General features: G+C 41.7%; 1 protein-coding gene across 1 annotated transcript; it reads left to right on the top strand.

The window, feature by feature from the left end:
* Nucleotides 1-1,966: 1,966 nt before the first annotated feature.
* Nucleotides 1,967-19,236, top strand: LOC137283904 (protein SpAN-like). Its single transcript, XM_067815582.1, has 12 exons — nt 1,967-2,173; nt 2,991-3,057; nt 5,895-5,994; nt 8,119-8,216; nt 9,842-9,959; nt 10,292-10,358; nt 11,200-11,403; nt 12,540-12,663; nt 14,306-14,491; nt 16,325-16,444; nt 17,082-17,216; nt 18,522-19,236. Exons 1-12 carry the CDS (start codon nt 2,132-2,134, stop codon nt 18,623-18,625), a joined length of 1,365 nt encoding a protein of 454 aa, XP_067671683.1. The 5' UTR covers nt 1,967-2,131; the 3' UTR covers nt 18,626-19,236.
* The last annotated feature ends 5,486 nt before the right edge of the window (nt 19,237-24,722 follow it).

The raw sequence follows: 24,722 nt of genomic DNA, 5'->3' as shown, positions 1-24,722 counted from the left end.
AAGACAGAAAAGCCAACAGTCATCGATACCCTGAGCTGTATTATCCCGAGGTCTACCTTCTGCAGTCTGGATACAAGACTTTTTTTAGTGAGCATAAGGTAGGTTGTCTGTTTATATAATGTACTACATCCCTGTGGACAATGTATTGTAACCCTCTCATTCGTATACTTTCCATAACTGATATTCTTCAAGATAGACTTGTAATTTCTCTTGCATCTTTCCTTGCAGGATATGTGTGAACCTCAGACCTACGTTCCCATGCTCCACGCTGATCACGTCGACGATTTGAAGAAGTTTCGGGCACGATCCAAGTCGGGTACAGCAGGCCAGAAAAAGATGGGAAGAAGTAGACAAAGGATGAGTGTCAGGAGCATGTCTTCTCCATCTTTCGATCAGCACTGTCAAACAGAGTCTCATCTTATGGTCTGCCTGCAGTTTTAAACCGAGGTGTTATTCTCTTTGCTGGTTGTTACATTCGTATATGACTGGTACAGTTGATATAATTGCTTGTTGACTGTTACTCCTGTGATGTCGTTTCAGTGTCTGGGACGATTCGTTGTATTGTTTTGAATGACTGATATTGCAAAGCGACATTGTTATTCTGCTGCTCGTGCATTTGTTTATCACGTGCTTGTTGACTATTGTTACTGTTATAATACCATTTTGAAAAATGTTACCCTTATGTATGGCGTTGATATTTTTTCAGTTTTCAATAAAACAAACTGCAAACCTATTTCGTTTCTACTTCGTTTCTATTAATATGCAGCGACAACTCTTGTGTCCTGACAAGTGTACCGTCAGACGTCATGACAGCACATATCTACAGACGATTGCTGTCCAAGTCAATATACTTTCTATTCCATACAAACTTACACATATTATACAGAGACATATATGCTGTTTTGAGTACAATCCATGCAACATGTTGTATCTTACTCGTATTTTACTCGGCATGTCCAGTGTATGGTATTATTTAGGCCAAGTTTCGACTGTACACATCAAGACAGCCGAGCAAGTGGGACACAATAGTCTTGGTTATTGTATGTGAAGCCATATGTAGAAATGAGGGTGCCAATTACTTCCTATAGGGACCTTGCATTCAACTAAGATAAAAGGGATTAAATAAAGATGTTTCCTATATCAACGTCGTCATTAAGTTTGACCTGTAGATCAGTGTGTACAGTCACGCCTACAAAGGCGTGTTGTTTTAAGCTTTAATTGAATCACCGCTGACTTGGCCTCAGTCACTCAATCCGTCACCTCAATGTGAAATAAGCTCACACTAATCCAATCATGAGGACTTCTCTGGCTTCATTAAGAAACAGCTTATAAGCAAGTGACGTCAGGAGACTGATCATTACATCCAACGTTTACCAACTTGTTGCATCGTGTTTTCTCTCCATTCCTCCAATACAAGTAGAATGTCTTCCCCGAGTTTCTCAGTGACTCCTACAACCGAGGTTGATATCAGCTTTACTGACCTGAAGACATTGCTATTACATTTCGTATGTTCACATTCCCTAATAAATTTAACATTAAACATCGCATTCCCTACATGCGCAGGCATGGCTACGTATGAACATTAGTGAGATACTTTATTTATTAAAATTATCAGGTATCATTCATAAAACCGACCTGTCAAAGGATCGTACGGTTCAGCACGGTGTCAAAACGAGAAGTTTATAAAATACAGGCGGTCTTAATTGATTACTTTGTACATATGTGGTAACAAATACACGGGACACGACTGTATCCTTATGTAACCACACATATTAGTATGTACATCGATGTTACTTGTAAATCTCCATAGACGCCATAACCTCAGTAACCTATTATGTAAAGTTTTAGTAACACTGTGTTTTTTCTTGAAATGGGCTACCCGCTCGCTGCATCGTGTAAGCATGATATGACACAATATCGACTATGGTTGTGATCTTTCCTTATAGAGCAGTACATGGGACAACGCACTTCCGCCTCCCAGGATATGTTTCATGGCGACATATTTAGTACAGGGAAGTAAAATCTCATCAGATGCACGAAGTGGTCAAACTCGTTATATATAAACGTACAGCAGTGGATCTGAGACAGGGTTCAGCTACACATCTATAGCGATTGCAAAAAAGTGTTGAAAATGAAGATTGTGGTTATTTTTCTGGGGCTTGTATCTTATCGGGTAAGAATATCCAATTTTCTTTAACTTGAGCCTTTAAAAGGTGAAAAATACTGACGTATAGAAACCATATGTTGGCGACAAATGAAGTGGCGTTTCAGAGAATATATACATGTTTGGTGCATTGAGTACCTTTATGTTTACATAGTGTTCATGTGATCCAAGTATGTGCAGTGTTATAAATCATAAATCGTGACTGCAGATTCTCGGATCTTGTCTTTGTTTTCGTTCTGTTCTGCAATCGTCGCTGTTCATAATCAAATGAACTTTGTGATAGAAGGATATATCGAATATCGACACAAGAGATGCTTATGCATGTCTGAGAAATAGTATGTCAGGTTCAAATCACGGATATGTCCGAGCCTTGTTATTCTGGTTTTGTGACATCATGGTATCTCGGCGTCAGTTTATCTGGGTTTGTAGCATCGCGATGTATCCACAGTATCAGCGTATGTATATCTGGTTTTGTGATATCTTGATATCTCGGCGTTTGCGCATTAGGGTGGATGTGTGTGTGTGTGTGTGTGTGTGTGTGTGTGTGTGTGTGCTTGTGTGTGTGTGTGCTTGTGTGTGTGTGTGCGTGCGGTTGGGCGAGAGAAAGAGCAAGTGCAAGTGACTGAGGCCAAGTCAGCGGTGATTCAATTAAAGCTTATTCATGTATATGAATACCTCGGTGTGGTATGTTTTCTTATATGTCTGTTGCCATTTCTCGACATGTTTATGTTTATCAAACAGAATTACGGAAACAATATATAGCATTCACTGAGGAAATCAAATTCACATGACTGACTTAGAACTTGAACCTCAACTTCTTCTCCAGGCATGTGATGCAGCACCAGCTGATGGCAAGACTATAGACCAAATCATCATGGAATCGGCATCATCACGTGAGTAGACAGCCATGCGGTTTTGAGTGAGTTTAGTTTTACCCCGCATTCAGCAACATTCCAGCTATATGGCGGCGGTCTGGAAATAATCGGATCTGAACCTGACCACCCGATCACGTCAGTCGGCTCGTACGACAAGCATTGGGTACTGAAGATGGACCACTTTTTATCCGGATCTTCATGGACTGTTTTAGTTTAATAGAAATCCATGCTGTCTATTATCACGTGGTTACAATTGACTGCTTACATTTGTTAGGAGAGATATGATTTAACATACAAACCTGCCCTGTGTTACACCAGATTTTTCTCCAACCTTGCAGGGAATGTTTTCTGTCTAGAACTATTGTCGAGGAATTAGATTCGAGATCGCCATGACTTCAAAAACAGAGGGGATCTTATAAAATACAGGACTATTTACAAATGTACGTGAAGACACAGAACACATATTCAGTTAACTGGTAATTCTGAGAGAAATAAATCTAATGTTAATGCCGAAACTATTCAATTGAAATTACAAAACCTTACAGCAAATGACCAGATGTAGACATAGATAACCAAAACATGCTGACGCAAGACAGTAAACATCACACAGGATGTGCAAGTATTGATTGCAAGTAGACATAAGTGACCAAACATGACTTTTATATAAGCACAATATTGTAAGTATCGTTTTCATTAGGTAGCGCATAGAGCGTGCGATCGATGACTACCTTCACTTGTTCAGCTATGTGTGCGCGAAATATTCAAACTGACCTTACAGGACCTACAAATGTAATAACATAAGGACCTCGTTCGCAAAGCTGTAACACTTCAGAAAATGTGAGAAGCAAATGAAATTTGGTACAGCAAAGTGGAGTAAAGTTGTACAAAGCACTATGACTATTTCCCAATCCACCCAGCTGTGACGGTATATCTCGTAAGAATGTGAAAGTCACAATTACTCAGTGCGCCTAATGGCTGCAAGAGTTGTATGATCCCCATGGAGTTGAGACTGATAATACTATGTGGCCGTTAAAAGTGATATCCAATCATCGAAGGGAAATACCAGAAATATATATATACATAATCAACCAAAAGAGAACAACCAATCTAAATCATCTGAAATTGGTGGTATTTTGTCTGCATGTGATATTGTAGAGAATTGGAATGGCGAGTATGACGAAGTGTTTATGGTGAGTTGAATCGAGCGGAACCGTTCACAAACGGATTGACCTTTCATTCGTGTCAATCGGAAGTACTGACTAAACCGGACACATTGAAACTTGTGAAGAGGTGCGGACACAATCCTCTCCCTTCCCGTTAGTCACTAGTCCAGCTAGGACTCACTGTGCGTGCGTGCGTGCGTGCGTGCGTGCGTGCGTGCGTGCGTGCGTGCGTGCGTGCGTGCGTGCGTGCGTGCGTGCGTGCGTGCGTGCGTGCGTGCGTGCGTGCGTGCGTGCGTGCGTGCGTGCGTGCGTGCGTGCGTGCGTGCGTGCGTGCGTGCGTGCGTGCGTGCGTGCGTGCGTGCGTGCGTGCGTGCGTGCGTGCGTGCGTGCGTGCGTGCGTGCGTGCGTGCGTGCGTGCGTGCGTGCGTGCGTGCGTGCGTGCGTGCGTGCGTGTATGAGCACGGTTGGCTATACAAATCAAGAGAATGTATATTGGGTCTGGTAATATCGTATCGAGTGTCGAGCTGTCATGCACCCATCACGTTTTACCCTACTCATTAGATATCACTCCAAAGAAAAAGATGTAGACTGTCTGACAAGGACAGTCGGGTATTTATTTTAGCAAATGCTACAGAAATGTTTCATACATGAACCACTCTTTTTGGTGAACAAAACATTTGCTTGGACAAATCACAAACTTTAAAATACTTTATCCTTGGTGAATATATACTGAATAGGTAATGTTGGCTTAAATCACTTTCTCCTTGGTGGATATATACTGAATCGGTATTAATGGCTTAAACGACTTTCTCGTTGGTGAATATACTGAATTAGTAATATTGGTTTAAACGACTTTCTCCTCAGTGAATATGATGAGTCTGAATCGGTAATATTCGCTTAAACTCATGTCTCTTTGATGAATACATACTAAGTCGCAAATATTGGTTTAAACCAATTTCTTTTTGGCGAATGTATACCGAATCGGTAATGCTGGCTTAAAATATACTGAATCGGTAACATTGGTTTAAACGACTTTCTCTTTGATGAATATATACTAAATCGGTAACGTTGGTTTAAACCACTTTCTCCTTCATGAATATATACTAAATCAGTAATGGTAGTTTAAACCACTTTCTCCTTGATGAATATATACTAAATCAGTAATGGTAGTTTAAACCACTTTCTCCTTCATGAATATATACTAAATCAGTAATGGTAGTTTAAACCACTTTCTCCTTCATGAATATATACTAAATCAGTAATGGTAGTTTAAACCACTTTCTCCTTCATGAATATATACTAAATCAGTAATGGTAGTTTAAACCACTTTCTCCTTCATGAATATATACTAAATCAGTAATGGTAGTTTAAACCACTTTCTCCTTCATGAATATATACTAAATCAGTAATGGTAGTTTAAACCACTTTCTCCTTGATGAATATATACTAAATCAGTAATGGTAGTTTAAACCACTTTCTCCTTGATGAATATTTACTAAATCAGTAATGGTAGTTTAAACCACTTTCTCCTTGATGAATATATACTAAATCAGTAATGGTAGTTTAAACCACTTTCTCCTTGGTGAATATGTACTGAATCAGTAACAGTGACATGCTCGCTCCCTGGTGGGATCACTCGGATACTTAAACTACTTTCTCCTTGAAGAATATATATTGCGTTTCCATTTTCAGATGAGATGTTTGATCTGATTCACGACATGGGTGACGGAGAGATGATGGTGATGGTGGAGTTGGATATTCTGATGACGCTAAAGGAACTAGCAAAATACGGGTAGGTTAACCCAATTAAGATGACACAAGCCGTTGGTGTCTCCGACCATATATACTTTCCTCCTTTGCAATATGCAATAATATGAAAGCTCACATTAATTGATATTATCTGTTTTGTTGTTGCTTGTTGACTAACCTGTCGCTTGTTAGTTTAACCAACAATAAATATTTAACACACAAACACAACAGTTACTGTAAATCCAAAGCAAAGTCATCGGGTTTGTGTGTGTGTGTGTGTGTGTGTGTGTGTGTGTGTGTGTGTGTGTGTTTGTTTTTCGCATCTCCAAACTCAACCAACCAGAGAGAGAAACAAACTGAAAAACATCAAGAAATAAAAAACATGAATGCAATATTTCAACATATTGCGTAATGTATATGTGTTTTATTACATTATAACTGGGTCACTGGGACTTGTCGTTTTGCTTCTGGAACAGTTTGTAAATACATGTAGTTGTGATTTTATAAGTGGGTGTGGCCGTGGCAAAACTGTTCGGGTTTTCTTTTCTTTCTTTCTTTTTAATTTTTGCATTTCCTCAGCCGTTTGATTCTTGAGATAAAAAGGGTTTAGGAGAAAATCCTGTCTGATGTTTAGACAGCCTCCAAGCCATGGACATTGCTAAGTATCGTGTTGTCACACATCGATTGTGCTTTAACCTAATTATTCGATGTCACGCCAAACACACTCATGTAGATTGTTTGATAAGGAGGTGCACTCTCCTTTATCAAACAATGTGGTTTTTTTCATGAAATGAAAGTGAAGTCTGGATTAGTTTGAAACAGATGTCAGGGGTTCTCTCAAGTTTCCAGACTGTTAGTGTTTTAGTTAACGTCTGTTCTCACTCACTCACTCACTCACTCACTCACTCACTCACTCACTCACTCACTCACTCACCCACCCACCCACCCACTCACTCACTCACTCACTCACTCACTTACTCACCCACTCACTCACTCTGGAGCTCCAGACTTCAGAAACTAAAACAGTGAAGTCAAATTATAAATGTACCCAAATAGGTACCTACTGATAACATCATTATCACAGTCTACTCGTATAGTCGGGCAGTATGACAAAGGGCATAGAACTGAAGACATTATAACTATGAAAGATTTTACTCCGCTATTGGCAGGTTTTATTCAAAATATATTACGATTTTGGATAAACTTGATCTCTCATTTTCTCAAATCGTGGATGCTGATTTCAGTGAGTCATTAGAGTCTAGGGTTTGAATCCCGAGCCGCCCATACAATGTAACTGACCATGATGTATGGCCAGCTCAGCTACACAAGGGTTTTCCACGATCATTGGATGTCAAACTGAAAGAGCACATCGCATCATCAATCTCAACTCCCTGGTCTCATTTTCTGAAATGAGAGAGTGAGTTGTGTCTTATGCCTCTCTGAACAGTATTGCACATATATTACGGCACGTTATATATATGTATCTGTGATGTCACGTGTGACGTCATAGACAGCTGTCAGGAGATATACTTGTAATTTTATTGAAAGAGAACGTCAGATATGTGTATTTGTGCCTTCATAGTGTATGAGCTTTGAAAGTTTATGACTGTCAAAGATTTTACTCCGCTTTTTGCAGGTTGCATTCCAAATATACAACGATTTTCAGATAAACTCGCTCTCTTACTTTGTTAACTGAGAGAGTGAGTTGTGTCTCATGCCCCTCTGAACAGTATTGCTCATATATTACGGCACTAGAGCTTGCTGTGAGAGCTTGTTGAGCTTGTTAACAGATAACGCTGTTCTAAATTGTTCACCTCTTTGACGCTTCCCGCGAAGACGGGCATAGTACTCGTGAATCTATAAACAAAATAATGTCAAACAGAGACTCGAACTCTACACAGAGAACAAACGCGCAGCGTGTATCCCATTTTCACATAGATGAGGTGACAGATATTTGACTTGAGGTTTAATATCACGCGTAGCAAATACTCCCATCTACCGCATTTTGGTATGGTGTAACCAGGGTTCGAACCAATAAATTTAAGCTTTCTATTCAGACGCTCTACCTGCTAGACTAAGAGGTGTGTCACTGAGCTATAGACGTATGCCACTACCACTATCACCACCACTACTACTAATTGTTCTTGTTTCTGTTTTCTGTAATCAGGAAGAAAAGATCACGGGGAAAGAGGAAAGCTACCTCCAATGACAGACAGCTGTGGGAAAATTGTAATGTCTACTATGAGACCGTGGATGCTGATTTCAGTGAGTCATTAGATTCTAGGGTTTGAATCCTAAGCCGTCCATTCAATGATGTAATTATTATACTAACAGCTGCATGTCCAGCTCAGCATCTCAAAGGCGCTGAGAGTTTTCTACGATCATTGGATGTCAAACCCAAAGAGCACATCGTATTATCAATCTCAAGGCGCTGGTATTTCCCCTCGATAATGGGATATCAATTTCAATGACCACAGAGTATTATCAGTCTCAACTCCATGGGGATCATACAGCTCTTGCAGCCACCAGGCGCACATGGTTAATGTGGCTTTCCCATCCTTACAAGGTACCCATTTACAGACGTGGACTGGGGCACGTAGTCACAATACTTTGTCAAAGTTTTACTGCATGAAGCTGTACCTGAAAGAGTGAGTTTGCACATATTCATGTGACCACCACCTGATCATTTACCAGGGGATTCGTGGGTTCATTTAAATGCCTAAATGCTTAAAGTTTGTGTACTGTACACTTGGGGTTGTGACAACTCTGGCTTGACCCCAAGGTTTTCAAACCCCGTCACAGGTGGGCTCGATCCCGGCACTTCAAGCTCGCTTGATCTCTAGCCTGGTGCCTGAGGCAGTTCGCCAAAGATACCCCAATAGTCTATCAGTTTCCACACCTCGCTACCAGGATATATACTTGTAACTCTACTGAAAGAGAACATCAGATATGGGTATCTGTGATGTCATGTGTGACGTCACAGACAGCTGCAAGAAGACATACTTGTAACTCTACTGAAAGAGAGTGTCACACATGTGTCTGTGAAGTCACATGTGACGTCATAGTGTATGAACTGACGTAAGAATACATAAAAAAAAGTGGATAAAAGATTTATTAATGTAGCAAGAAACATAACTTTGAACCTTTGTTGTAACTCTTTGCACACTTAGTGGCGGACTTTTGTAATTGGCTTGGGTCTTTCTCAATATTCGGGAATGCAGTTGTTATCATTTGCTGTCATGTAAATGTGGCCTATAAGCCTTGAATATCAGATATATCAAGGAGTAAGGGATTTGAGATTGCAGGAATTGCATCGGAGTAGTGTATTGTTCGTCAAAGTCGTGAGACGTCGTATATGTTCGTCAAAGTCGTGAGACGTCGTATTGTTCGTCAAAGTCGTGAGACGTATTGTTCGTCAAGGTCGTGAGACGTCGTATTGTTCGTCAAAGTCGTGAGACGTCGTATATGTTCGTCAAAGTCGTGAGACGTCGTATTGTTCGTCAAGGTCGTGAGACGACGTATTGAGAGTACCCCTGGTTTTTGAAAAATGATCAAAACACATTTCGTATTTGCGTCTGCTAAAGCTGTGTTGGTTGTATAATTCGAGTTTCATAAATAAATAGTTAATGAATCACTATCAAATAGTTACTTCAGGCGTTCTCGTAAAGCTGAGTGGATCCTGTTGAAGGTAAAAGCAAGGCAATAGTTCAACTGAAAAAGAGTACAGAAAGATGGTTCAAGTGCATCGTGCGTCATTTTTTACACTGATGCACTAATTCGAAAATAACCCCACTTGTCTGTCAACCAAAGTATATATTGAAGTTAAAAAGGGAGAGAGTGTTTGTATATATTGTAATTTTATGCTCGATGATATTCGTTTCCGTTTCCAGCTAATGAGGACCAGGCCGTCATACAAGAAGCTATAGCGGAATGGGAGAAGTATACCTGTCTTAGATTCAGACGAAACAGCACAGCGCCAAGTCGGATTCGAGTCCGCAACGGCGGAGGGTAAGTTTGCTTCACTGAGTGAGTGAGGTTAGTTTAATAATCCAGCATTATCACGGCGGGGGACGCAAGAAATGGGCTTCAAACATTGTACCCAGGAGGGGAATCGAACCTGGTTCTACGGCGTGATGAGCGAACGCTTTAACCACTAGACTACAGCCCACAGCCCTCCCATTTCAGTAATGCAAGGTCCAGGTGATGTCGTGGCCGGTTTTTTTTCTGTAAAGACGCTAGAGCTTTTATCGTCTTCATAGTGTCAGTGTAGTTTGGCAACAGAGCGTCGTTTAAATATCTTGGTAATTTTCGTACCAGAACCATTATGTTTTTCTTTACAGGTGCTACTCTAGGCTTGGAAGAACAGGGGGAATTCAGGACCTGGCATTGGCCCCCAATTGTCGTAGCGTAAGTGTGGAGGGAACTTCTGGGAACTCGTGATAGGTGTGTGTATAAAAGGGGGGAAGTGATGTGGCGACAGTATGTACATGATCGAGTCTGGACTAGACAGTTCAGCGATCAGCAGCATTAGTATCGATCTACGGAAATGAAATACGATGACACGTGTGAACCAAGTCAGTGAACCTGACCGTCCGATTCCGCTACTCGCCTCTTACGACAAGCATGGGTTGCTGAAGGTCAGCTCTAACCCGGATCTTCAGGGGATGGGTAGTCAGGGTGAAAGGGTTGTGTGTGAGGGGATATACGGGTCGAGGACGGGGTAGGCAGGGGAGGGGTATAATGGAGGAGAAGGGTGGCGACTCACACCCACTTCCGGATCCAGGTGTGGGGAAGTGTTCAGTGGGTTCGAACCCCACCTAGGACCACTACCACCCTCCCCCACCTTTTAAAATTGATTTAAGACCACATTGAAGATTTTTGGGGGGTTGGCAGAGCCAAGGGCGGGGTTCAGGGGGTTGGACACAGTGATCCACCGACAACACATACCCCTTTTCACAACTTCTGGATCCACCAATAACAGCAAGTTTTATGTCCTGTCGGCCTTAACAGACAATGAAACTAAGCCTGGCTGTCTGTTTCTAATCAATGAGGAGAAAGCAAACCAGAGTTCAGTTTTGTGAACAATCATCCAACCTATCTAGGTAAGGTGAATCCGCACGTTGACTACCAACAATACCACATTTTGCTGTCACCTCCTGTCCTAGTCACTGGCCGTCATGTCTCTGGTGATTTAGGATTTTGCAGCCAGGTGTATTCGTATTCATACCTCATTTCTTCTGTCATTCAGAAAGGTGTGGTTGTCCACGAATTTGGCCACGCAATTGGATGGTACCACGAACAGGCCCGACCCGACAGAGATGACTACGTCACTATCAACTTCGACCAAATCCCCGTCAACTGGAGGTCACAGTTTGGGAAAGTGGCACAAGCCCTCGTCAACGACCGCGGTGTCGAATATGACTATGACAGCATCATGCACTACTCTGGCAATGTACGTATAGATTTTTTATATTTTTTTAACGTTCAATATACTCTATATTTAATGGTATGGTAAAGTCCTAAATCTAATTTCAGTAACAATTATGAGACGATTTTTTAACATTACATTTTGCATACGTCATCAAACAACTTCGAATGCTGTCATGGAACATAACGTTACGCCAATTTCGATTTGTCATCATTTCAAATTCGAAAATCCATGGGAGTGCATTTCAGTCCCATTTCTTAACCTGATGACAGTGGTTTTATTCAATGCTCATATACATATGTAGTTTGGCGATCCTTGTGTCAAATACGCTACTTCAGGATGTGAGTACACAAAAAGCGGAGGAGCAAATTTCATTTCTCAAACTGAATTGTTTTCTTCAGTTTTGGAGGGGTGGGAAGGGGGAAAGGGGTGGAGCGGTGGTGGGGATTAGGTTTGAGAGATATCAGGTAAAATATGATAATTCCACGGGAGAACTAAAGTATGGAATAACACAGCATGTCCTGACATACATAACAATATCCAGTCATGTCGATCTTCAGGCGGTCATGCCGTCATGCACCTACATGTTTGAGACATTAAATATGATGCTTTTCTATGGGTATCAGGTATCATACTCCTTTACATATCTTAACATAAACTTTATACAAGAATGACACGTAAGCTTTTAATCAATCAACGCACATGAAAAGGCACAAAATATCTTTGAGATGACCGCTTGTGCCAGTAAACAGCGCATGCATTTCGTGCCAGGTGAGTCGACGGACCGTCGTCACACCCGGCTGAGCGACCTAATTGACATCTATATTTTTGTTTTCAGCGGAAATTCGTTTTTATCCGATTTTTTCTGGATATCCTCTTACGCATCCTACTGAATGCCCAGCTAGGCCGAGGCGAGGTATATCCTGTTCGCAGTTGTGTAAATTTGAGAGAAACAGAGTTACTGCCTAAACCAGTTTTCTTTTCTATTTCCGACAGTTCACCTACTTTCCACATCTGCCAAGAAAGTGTTGGGTTTCCATCTCTTGTGACGTCATACCAAAGTTCGGGAGAGGTGGCAGAGAGGAGTACTTGTTTGGATCTTGTTCACAGAGGACGATACCTTTTAGTATATTTGTATATTGTTGCCATATATATTTCAGACTTTTGGACCTGGTACTATTATGACACGTGACCCAAAAGACCAAGACCGACTTGGGCAGCGGTTCGGCTTGAGCTTCCGTGACATCAAACTGGCCAATCTTATGTACAACTGTTCAGGCATCAGTGAGTTTGGGGGAAAATAGTTTTGGGCTGTCTTTGAGAAATATCTGGATGTGCGTGCGTGCGTGCGTGCGTGTGTATGTGTGTGTGTTTGTGTGTGTGTGTGTGTGTGTGTGTGTGTGTGTGTGTGTTCTGATCCGTGTTTGTTTCAGACATATTACACTGACTCCGAGCAGACCAGTCCTTCATTTACCCTTTAAAGCAGAGTGCCAGCTCACTGAGATACCATGCCGCACTTAAGCATGAATACCCCACCCAGACACATTATACTAACTCCGAGCAGACCGGTCCTTCATTTACCCTTTAAAGCAGAGTGCCAGCTCACTGAGATACCATGCCGCACTTAAGCATGAATACCCCACCCAGACACATTATACTAACTCCGAGCAGACCAGTCCTTCATTTACCCTTTAAAGCAGAGTGCCAGCTCACTGAGATACCATGCCGCACTTAAGCATGAATACCCCACCCAGACACATTATACTAACTCCGAGCAGACCGGTCCTTCATTTACCCTTTAAAGCAGAGTGCCAGCTCACTGAGATACCATGCCGCACTTAAGCATGAATACCCCACCCAGACACATTATACTAACTCCGAGCAGACCGGTGCTTCATTTACCCTTTAAAGCAGAGTGCCAGCTCACTGAGATACCATGCCGCACTTAAGCATGAATACCCCACCCAGACACATTATACTAACTCCGAGCAGACCGGTCCTTCATTTACCCTTTAAAGCAGAGTGCCAGCTCACTGAGATACCATGCCGCACTTAAGCATGAATACCCCACCCAGACACATTATACTAACTCCGAGCAGACCAGTCCTTCATTTACCCTTTAAAGCAGAGTGCCAGCTCACTGAGATACCATTCCGCACTTAAGCATGAATACCCCACCCAGACACATTATACTAACTCCGAGCAGACCAGTCCTTCATTTACCCTTTAAAGCAGAGTGCCAGCTCACTGAGATACCATGTCGCACTTAAGCATGAATACCCCACCCAGACACATTATACTAACTCCGAGCAGACCAGTGCTTCATTTACCCTTTAAAGCAGAGTGCCAGCTCACTGAGATACCATGTCGCACTTAAGCATGAATACCCCACCCAGACACATTATACTAACTCCGAGCAGACCGGTGCTTCATTTACCCTTTAAAGCAGAGTGCCAGCTCACTGAGATACCATGTCGCACTTAAGCATGAATACCCCACCCAGACACATTATACTAACTCCGAGCAGACCAGTGCTTCATTTACCCTTTAAAGCAGAGTGCCAGCTCACTGAGATACCATGCCGCACTTAAGCATGAATACCCCACCCAGACACATTATACTAACTCCGAGCAGACCAGTCCTTCATTTACCCTTTAAAGCAGAGTGCCAGCTCACTGAGATACCATGTCGCACTTAAGCATGAATACCCCACCCAGACACATTATACTAACTCCGAGCAGACCGGTGCTTCATTTACCCGTTAATGCCGATCGCCAGGCTGGGAACTAGTAATGTCTTTTGCTGTTCCCCGGGCACACGCTCTAACTACAAAGTTACATGCTCATGGTGTGATGTGCATCTTTATCGCTTTGATTTTGGGTTCCCGTACCAGCAAATGCGTCTTAATGCTTCTTATTGCTTCTAGTGGGCTGCAGAACAAGGTCTTGTCCTGGGGAGGGGTTCCAAGGCAAGGACTGCAAGTGTTACTGCCCAGGGCCTCTCAGAACCAGTCCTGTTGTCCCATGTGGGAGTACGCCGATAGAAACAACCAAGGCAACAACCCCAACAACAACAACGTCCGCAACAACTACAACAGAAGGTGTTCCACCAGGTGATCAAATGTTAATACCATATGACATGGTACACTTGAACTGGGGTTTCGTACAGATAGAATGTTAATCATTCCGTGCAGTAAACGAATACAGTATTATATGCAGACATTGATGGACTAGGACATCGAGTTTTAAACAAATATAGTTATACACAAGGACACTGAGGTCTGATATAGTGCCACAGTAGGACATGGAGTTCTAGACAGGAAGATTGGGTTCAGTAATCCTGATACGTTAGGACATCTGAGCTCTTTCTCTGAATAGCAAGAACCAGTAGGTCTATATATGATGGCTTACTTTTCTGTAAGTAATATCAGGATCACAGGACAAATCTTAATACAAGGTGTGATCTAGGAGAACTGCAGGATCGTGGTCGGGATCAAGGATGGTGAAAGTATCATCAACCAACCTGTACCAGCATAGTGGCCGGAATGGCGATGTTTGTAGGACTGACTCTTCACAGCTGGTCATGAAGATTTCAGTAATCAGAGGGGACAATGGTGATCCCATGTGAAGTCCATGATTCTGTTCTGCCATGTGAAATATGAAGTCTTGAAACCCAAGCACGACTCTGCAGTTCTCCTAGATCACCTCAACAAACAGCACACCCGCATCCAGTTTACCATGGAGACTGAAAATCAACACATGTTGCCCTTCCTTGATGTGTCCCTCGACATCCAACAAGATCACTCCCTCTGTTCATAGAAAACCAACACACACTGACCAGTATCTTCATTATCTATCCAAGCATCATCCACAAATAAAACGAGTCATTGTATCAACCCTAATCAAACGCGCCGAAGCAATCTGCGACCCAGTCCAACTCCAAGATGAAATCGACTACCTCAAAACAACTTTCATCACCCTCAACGGATATCCGAAATGATTTGTAGAGCAGTCTGTAGCCACCGACCTCCATCAACGAAATGACAGGTCATCTAAACAGCTCTCATCCGGATTAACATTCCATACCAAAGCCAGATTAGCCACAACATCAGCCAAATCTTTAGAACAACTGCCAATGTTGATGTGACATTTTATTCTGATAAATCTTTGAAAACCACCCTGAGAGGATGTATATACAAAATTTGTTGCGGTTGTGGAAACTGCTATAATGGAGAAACTTGTTGGTCCTTCAGCATAAGACTAATCGAACATAAAACTTCAATTGAAAAAAAAATGATCTCAAATCTGCACTCTCAGAACACATTGTCAAAAATCCAAATCACTTTATCAACTGGCAACACATTCAAATACTGGCGTTTAATATCAATAATTGGTGCAAAAGTAGACTTCTTGAGTTGATCAACATAGGAAGATTATTGCTCGAGATCAAGGGGTTTACCTCCCCAGCGCCTGGTGCAGCATAAAAAAATCACAGACTCTCAACCCCTCTGCTACGCAAACATACCATTTTCCTCATTATAAAAGCTTATTATAAAACTGACGAGGGCACCCATGCAAAAACCATAAAGTCTCTGTAGATATCTAAATCAATCAACAATTTTGTTTTATAAGGATCTGTACATTTCTAAGTTAATCCAACAATATTTTATATATTCATAGTGGCATGTATTCATTCTATTAGCCCGTTATCTATAACCATTCACTTCACCTTGTATTATGTTCTGATGTCATAGCATTGTATTACGTTGTCATAGTATTGTGACGTCATATACATTATGGTTCAGTTCAAGATGATGATGGCTAGAACAAGCTCCGAAATGTCGTGAGAAATGAATTTAAGAAGTCCTTATCCATAAGATTTGTCCTGTATTACTACACCAACCTCTAAATGCCTTTGGAGAATAATGACGGTGAGTTTGTGACAGGACCCGACTGCATGGATCTTCTGAGCGGTTGCGATGACCTCAAGGCAAGAGGTCTCTGTACCAACGACGTGGCTAGAATGAGGGTCTTCTGCAGGAAAACGTGTAACCTCTGCGGCACAAGTGAGTACTTTTTAACCAATAAAGAAACATTTCCCCTGCTGATAAGAGCATCCAAAGTATGAGAACAGCTTTTTGCTAGCAAATAATTCCAACGAGTGCAAATTCAATCAGGCCACGCCAAGCAAAGCCTAAGCTTTCTAGCTCTAAAACGCTTGTGCTCTTCACGTCAGGCAAGAATACCGGGTACTTTCTGCCATCTTTGAAAGTAAGCACGTTTACGTTTGGTTAGGGTTAGGGTTAAGACAGGGTTTAGGGTTTGCGTTAGGGTTTGGGTTAGGGTTAGTCTAACATTTAGGATTTGTGTTGGGTTAAGGTGACGTGACACAAGGTATCCGGTATTCTGTAACTGTACCTATAGTGCAACATCACGCATCGACAAAGAGTTCAAATACATTGACACCAAGGCAAATACTGATGAAATATTGTTAAAGGTGCCATGAAACTAAATTCAGTCACTTTATTGCCTAACCTCTGAATATACGCATTGTTCTGCACTCTATTTAGGTGTAGTTTTAGACAAGAGAGATATATCTCAAGAATTAACATTATTTTTCAGTGAACAATTGACCAGGCCAGACGATTCCTTTTACCTTTGACCTCCAGATTCCACCACTGACCTAACCTGACCGTGTTTCAGCCCCCTCTGAGTCTTGCATGGACTATGACGAAGGTTGTCCGCTGTTCGCCGCCAATGGCTACTGTGAGAGGGACGGACTTGGAGTCTTCTTTAGAGACGAATGTCCACTGTCATGTGAAGTCTGCACACCAACAGGTGAGAAACTTATCATATCTCGGTGTTATTGAATACGTCATCAGCAGTGTTATGTCATCATTTTTATGTGTTTCACATAACCACCAAGTTCCGAACATGGGATTTTCATTTATTGTAACTCCTCTTACAGTTTGTCACGTTCTTCAGACTTGCAGCGACTGATTACAACATTTTAGATAGACATACATTTTATATGACTAGGCGGTGTGTTTTAGGTTCGAGTTTGCGAGCACACTGTTAGCCAATATCAATGCATGTGAGAAATTTTCCGTTTCCTCCTTGGCTTCATAATTTGTATTTTATAAATTTTGTATATCCAATATGCCCTACATTTATAATGGTATAATATACCTACTGGATAGCACACCTATACATAGGACTAACAGGTTAGCGCTATGCTCGGATAAGTACAAACTATATACTGGCTTGACATCGATATACGAACCTGTATCGAAACGTCGCATCATCCGAATGAAGAAATTGTTCAACCATAACGTTTGCACTTATCTGACACACCACCTTCTGGCCTACATTTTGAATACAGTACTAGAAATTATCAAAGCAGGTCATACTAATCTTTCACTAATCGTAGGTGATTAGGGTTAGGGCTGAGGTTACGACAGGGTTAATTTAGGCTAGGTTAACCTAACCCTAACGTCCTCACGAGAAGTTGGGGTGTTCTAAAGGTGCTCCCAACTTCTAAACATGCCACTTAAAGAATTAACGCTATGCCCGTTTTAAGCTCTAGTTATCGTATTCCGACAACAATATGGCGACTGTCCAGGTGAAGTTGCATCACGTTTGTCTCTGGAGGGGTGTTCCTGGTAGTGGACAGTTGATCCGTCTCCTGTTTAGAGGCGAGCTGTAATAGCGGTCAAGGAACAAGGATTTCCCAACCGTCTGTCATTTTGCAGTATGGAGTTGCGCCCCTTGGACACGATAGGAATCCATGACCGTTTTCGAGCCGCAGATTTGCACAACTTTTTATTTCTAGGTTTGTCAGTGCCCAAACAGTGATTTTATATTTCACCAGAATGTTAATGTCTAACAACAGCGGATCGGTGCCGTAGCCCACAGGCCAAAGTGTTCGCTCTTCGCCGGAGATGTCTGAGTTCCAGTCCTCATGAGTGGAATGCCTGAAGCCCATTTCCGTTTTCTCCAGACGTGGTATTGCTGAAATACTAGTAATGCTAGAATCATACATTTTTGTGGACAAATTAGGACATATGTTTAAACTTGTTTAAACAAAACCACAATCAGGTGAGAGAAATCAAGGCAGTAAGAAACAAATTCCTTTCCTTACAGACCCATGCGCAGCCTTCCTGAGTCAAGGTTCCTCTTCCGGTCACATGTCACCGAGTCTAGCAACATTTATAATGATGGCTGTTGCTATTTGGGGATTCCACTGAAAATGGTAACAAAAGTCCCGAAGGACGCCAATATGATCTGAACAGACTACAGGTTTTGTAATCTTGGTAACATTTTCCAGATAAGTAGATGAAAAGCGAGTTTTGGATGCATATATATCAAATGTGCATACGTATTCATGTGTGTGTGTGTGTGTGTACACGTGCTCTCTATTTCAGATTCTGGTCTCATACACCCCCCTCCCCCACCCCACCCCCCACATATATATCGCACCCCCATATAGAGAGCGCACGTGTTTGAGAGAGAGGGAGGGGAGAGAGAGAGAGAGAGTTCTTTATTTGACAATGCGAGATAATTTAGATCTTGCAGTCATTGTACTGTAAATATTATTGCCGACGTTTATGACTTCCTGTAATTATGCCATATTATAATCTGAGAAGCATGCATTGAACACGACAGTTCGGTGCCAGCCCAAGCAGTCACAATTTGTCCTCTAATATATTTAGTTAGTATTGATGTTATACGTAATTTGTTTTATGAATTTTAACTTGCTACATCTGAAAGTCTGTTTATACACAACCGCTTCCTAAATTTTGTGTACCATGGGCATGTGGCCCTAGGGCTTATGTATGAATAAACTATTTATCTGGAATAGATATATTTCCTTTTTCATGTCAAATGAAATTTCAAATATATTATTTATGATGTGAATGAAATGAAAAAAGAAGGACATTTCAATAAAGATAATTTCCACACACTGGGTACCATGATAGCCGAGAAGATCCGAGTAAGATTTGATCTTCGCTAACCCATGCATATCGTAAGAGGCAACTAACGGGATCGGGTGGCCGGACTTAGCTGACACATGTCATCGTATCACAGTTGTGTAGACTGATGCCCATGCTGTTGACCGCTGGATTGTTTAGTCCAGACACGATTATTTACAGACCACCGCCGTATAGTTGGAATGTTGGTGAGTGCGCTAAAAAAAACAACAAACCAAGCCGAACCAAAACCTTCCCTTAAACCATCATCCACTCGACTGGACCATTACACCTTCCCGTAAGCCATCATTATTTCTAATGGACCATCAAACTGTCGTTTCAACTCCCATCCCTCCTCATCACAAGTGCCCTTAAACCAACATCCCTCCTGCGACCATCAAGCCTTCCTGTAAGCCATCATCCTCTCCCCTGGATCATTTTCATGACACCATCATCCCTGTCTTGGACCATTACACCTTCCAAGAAACCATCATCCGTCCCTTGGATCATCACACCTTCCAGTAAACTCCTACCTGGACCATCATTATTTACCTTAAACTATCAACTCTTACCTTAGATCATCGCACAATCCATTCTAGTGAAGCGGTTAAACAGATAAATTGTACATTGCACATGTCATGAGAAAAACATAATTTTTTGGCACATTTATTGACTGATGAATAGTGAACATTTTAAGATATAGAGGCACTCAGGCAATTGCTCATGATTTCATTTGCCGCATGCGGAAAATGTTTTGTTTGTTGTTAACGCCGCACTCGGCAATATCCCTGCTTCCTCCTGCTATATGGAAGCCATCTGTAAGCGATCGACTCCAGACCAGACAATCAAGAGATCGACAGCAAGAACATCGATTTTTTTTAGCTAAAATGTCAAGCCTGACCACTCCATACTGTTGTCTTACCAGAATGTTCACGAGTCATCAGTCTCCCACTCCTCGAGTTACACAAACGAGTTCACACATATACCCATGGCAAGCCTTCAGTAGAATGGCTTACCAAACGTACTGTAAGAGGACATGTATTGCTGTGGAGTGCTCTAAAGAAGGAATAAACTCACATTTTTTGTTCGCAAGAGGCGGCTAAAGGAATCGGGTGGTCAGGCTCGCTGACTTGGTTGACACATGTCATCGGTTCCCAATTGCGCAGATCGATGCTTATGTTGTTGATCACTGGATTGTCTGGTCCAGACGCGATTATTTACAGACCGCCGCCGTATAGCTGGAATATTGCTGAGTGTGGCGTAAAACTAAACTCACTCACTCACTCACATTTTTTGTACTGTTTTAACCATTACGTATGGAAGACTTGTGGTTAGTCTTAAGCGTAACACCAAACTCATTCTTTAAAAACGCGTGGTTAATTAATACCGAGCACTTAACAGTTGCCAAAAAGTCGTCTGCTTCACTCTCGCCCGCCAACGAAACCACATACAGGTTACGTAACTCTGCCACCAGAGCACTGGTCACGTCAAGTGAGGAAGGATTTTCAATTGGTCGTATATAAAATGTCAGTGAGGATGAACACCCGATCTCTTTAGTCGCCTCACTGGACAAACATGGATTCCAGAAGGCCAATTCAAACTCACATCTTTACATTCGTTTTCAGAAGACAAATCATAACTTGAATTTTCACGCGACTGTTTTAGTTTTGGAAAAGCCATGAACGCATTACACTGAAATTTTAACTAAATTAATAGTTACCCAAATATTGTGGTTGAATGTCTAAAGAGTCCAATGCATTTAAGTGAGGACAGTTTGCACTTGCACCCCTTGATCTTACATGCTGTACAATAGTTGCATGCGCTGGTGGGATGGCATGTTTTGAGCATTTATGGAAACACTGCAACATCTGCAGCTACTGTTTGTTTCACTTCGTGGCCATGTTTTGCAGCATGGGCAACATGAAGCATGATGTCAATGTCGGTTTCTTAATGACAAGGGACAAATGATGACACGTTCTTCAAATGTTATGACAGTCCCAGGTTTCAGCGTTTTAGGAATGACACTAGTTATGTCACTAATTACAATGGTAACAGTTGGCTCTTCTGATATAACTGCAACATATATGTTTGTGCCAACACTTCACATGATTACGACGGTGTGTGCTTTTCATTTCCCCACGTGACTGAGCCTAATGTACACTCTGATAGTAGTTGTACATCACTCTTCATTGTTACCAGCTCCCCTTTTACGTCTTTTTTTATCAAAGTTAAACTATCACGTAAAACTACCCAGATTTATACCGGCCTATGTTCTGTCCACAAATCTTCCTTTGTAAAGGTCTCAAACTGCTCTTTTGTCGTGGGTCCCATTTTCACATGATGCGATGGAATATAAATTTCAAAATTGCAGTATTTGCGCTACAATTTCCTGAAATGATTTTGAATGAACACAGCCATCGCCATCACCACAAAGTTAGAATTTTGTGTCTTACTGTCCTTCCTTATGTGAACTATTATGTAATCTGACAAAACATGATAAAGGTCTCGGAAATTAGTTCTTTCTTCTCAAATAGTGGGAGACAAAATGTGCCATGTCTAGACTTCCATCGATAGTGCTATCTGTTCTGCCAAGGGGCCCAGCTATTTATCAGTGCCTCCCCCTCCCCTAACCCGCATAGCCGCGATCTAGAAGCTGGTACGGCAATATGCATTAGGAAACATTCTGGAAGGGTAGTCGACATGATAGCACGCTCATAACACGATATGCAGATAAGACGTTACTGACATCTCTCCTTCTGTGTTTATTGATATATGCCCTCAAAGTAAAGAAGGAGATAAAATAAAATATATTCATGGGAACACATTCAAATACAATTGTTCCTTTGTTGTGTTTTCCAGACTTTCACCCACAGTGCAATACAATGCTTGTGAAAAAAACCGGAAAAGAATATATGCAAATTGGGTTCATTTGTCAGGTCGTGGCTCATCTAATACTTGTCAAGCTGTAAAACCAGTAAACTACTCTTGCTTGAACACAGTATTTGTGATCAGATTGAGTGAGTGAGTGTAGTTTTTAATGAGCTTCCCACACTATACCTATTTTGGGGAGTGGAACCATGGTTTTCAGCGCGACCAGTGAACGCTTTGTCCACTAGGCTACCCCACCAAACTGATCAGATTGAGAATACAATGTGATGAACGTGGAAGGACAGTTGGCAACTCATCAAGAGGTAGCTAGTATGTTGAATGTGTTTCTTTCGAACATGGCACTGCGAACACAACGTGTTTCTTTGGAACATGGCACTGCGAACACATGTTTCATTGGAACATGGCGCCGCGAACACAAACTGTTTATGATTGGTCCTTTACATGGTTGCCTTCTTGAACAAAATATACACAGGACTGATTATTAAAAAATAAGTGAGTGGCTTTTTTCAAACCGAGCCAAAAAATCCAACCACAACATCGTTTACTTTCGGTAGACAACTGGGACCTCTTATTGTTATCAAATCGTGAACTGAAACTGTAGTAGTCGCTGATGCAAGCCAGACTCACACATTACCTCTGTATATGTGAGGGTATGTCTGGGAACATCCCAGTCCAAGTGAACTTATTCTCAGTACTTTTCGTTACACCCCACTACTGAGTCTAACAAAACCTTATGGGAGGTCGCTTCAGGTAACCTTTGAGATTGACCAATCAGAACACAGCTTACCAAATCGCGAAAGTGGACATTCGCACATACCTTTTGAAGTTTTTATCTCGAAAAGGTTCGTACCCGAACGATTCCGAATGCTATTTAGCGTACGATCGCTTCTGGGTGATGCACACGACATACGTACAACCATGACAACGGGGAGTAAACAGTCGTTGGAAATGGTGTTTTTGGCAATATTCAAGGATGTCTTTTTGCGGAAATATTAGCTAATGGTAACCATGTCAACAGAAACCCCAAAGAGTATATACTGCAGGTCAAATAATTGTGTCATATGATTTTTGTTTGTGTTGAAATCGGTGTCAGTGACCTGAATATTTTGAAAGTCCCTCCGATCCCTAAATAGTAGCCGTTGTACGATTGGTTAAATCTATTTTACTGTCTCGCATTTGATTGGACGGTCATTGGTCGCTCAAAGGTTACCTGACGCGACCTTCTACAGGTTTTGTTAGACTCAGTGGTGTAGTGTAACGAAATACACTGAGACTAAGTTTACATAGACTGGGGAGGATCCATGCTATAACAGATTTGGATGTGGGACACTACTGGTTGGATTACTTCTGTTTCCATGGAATTGCGTTGTTGTTTTACGCCACACTCAGCAATATTCCAACTGTATGACCGAGGTCTGTACATAATAGTTAATCTGGACCAGACAATCCAGTGATCAACAGCATGAGCATCCATCTACGTATCATGGATACGATAGCATGTGTCATCCAAGTCAGCGAGCCTTTTCAACCCATCTTGCGACAAGCATGGTTCTTGTAGACCAATTATATGTGTATGTCCATGGAGGTTCCACTAGACATATCGACATATACTGGACATATCGACGCCATTAGTTGCTGGTCAGGTATCGTCTTTCAAGTATTAACGCTTGAGCCCAATGTACACGTATTGTAACTTACTATGCCCCTCAGCAAACAGTCGCCAGAATGACATGACAAAACCATACCTTTTCCCCATGAAACAGGTCTGGGACGTGATCTCGATAGGCGAAAACCTGATAACCCCCTCAACTTGCCACATAGGATCTAAATAGATCCAATTTATATGAAATCTGTGAATGTGTATCCAGCTATTGGGACACGAACTGAAGTCACATAAATAATAGCAAACCTCCGGTATTTTCACTACGCATACCTATCGACTTTATTGACAATAGTTGTTAAAATACAACGCCAAAGTTGTTTGTTGATTGTCGTGTGAAACCTGACGTATCTTCATGTCTTATCCGTCCACTAGCACCCGTCTTTGACAGTCAATAAATCTGCTTTGCACAGTACAAATACAATGCAGTGTAGGGATGTTAGGGCCAGGTAGTTGCTGCAATTCATTTCTTACGCTACGTTTTACTGAACCAATATACATGTATTCACACCAAACCAAAGATGACCTGCCAGATTAGTTAGCTTTTGCTATGTCATAAGGTTTAACAACGACATATGTCGATTTCTAACTTCCTTTTAAAAACGTACTAACATCTTAAAAGCTAGGTTAACACATTTTTAAGTCACGCACAGACTCTCACCAACATATACTGGCGCTATGTGTCTCCAGCATTCAGCATCCTTACCACAGCGTACATTGATCAAATCCAATTGCTGATACACCTGAGCCCCAGTGCTAAGCAAAGGCAGCTATGGGTGATGTGGGACGATTCCTGTAACGCCCTATAATTTGACTCCCAGACGA

Source organism: Haliotis asinina, chromosome 1 (genome assembly GCF_037392515.1).
Source record: "Haliotis asinina isolate JCU_RB_2024 chromosome 1, JCU_Hal_asi_v2, whole genome shotgun sequence".
Taxonomy (NCBI): domain Eukaryota; kingdom Metazoa; phylum Mollusca; class Gastropoda; order Lepetellida; family Haliotidae; genus Haliotis; species Haliotis asinina.
This window is presented reverse-complemented; position numbering and strand designations above follow the sequence as displayed.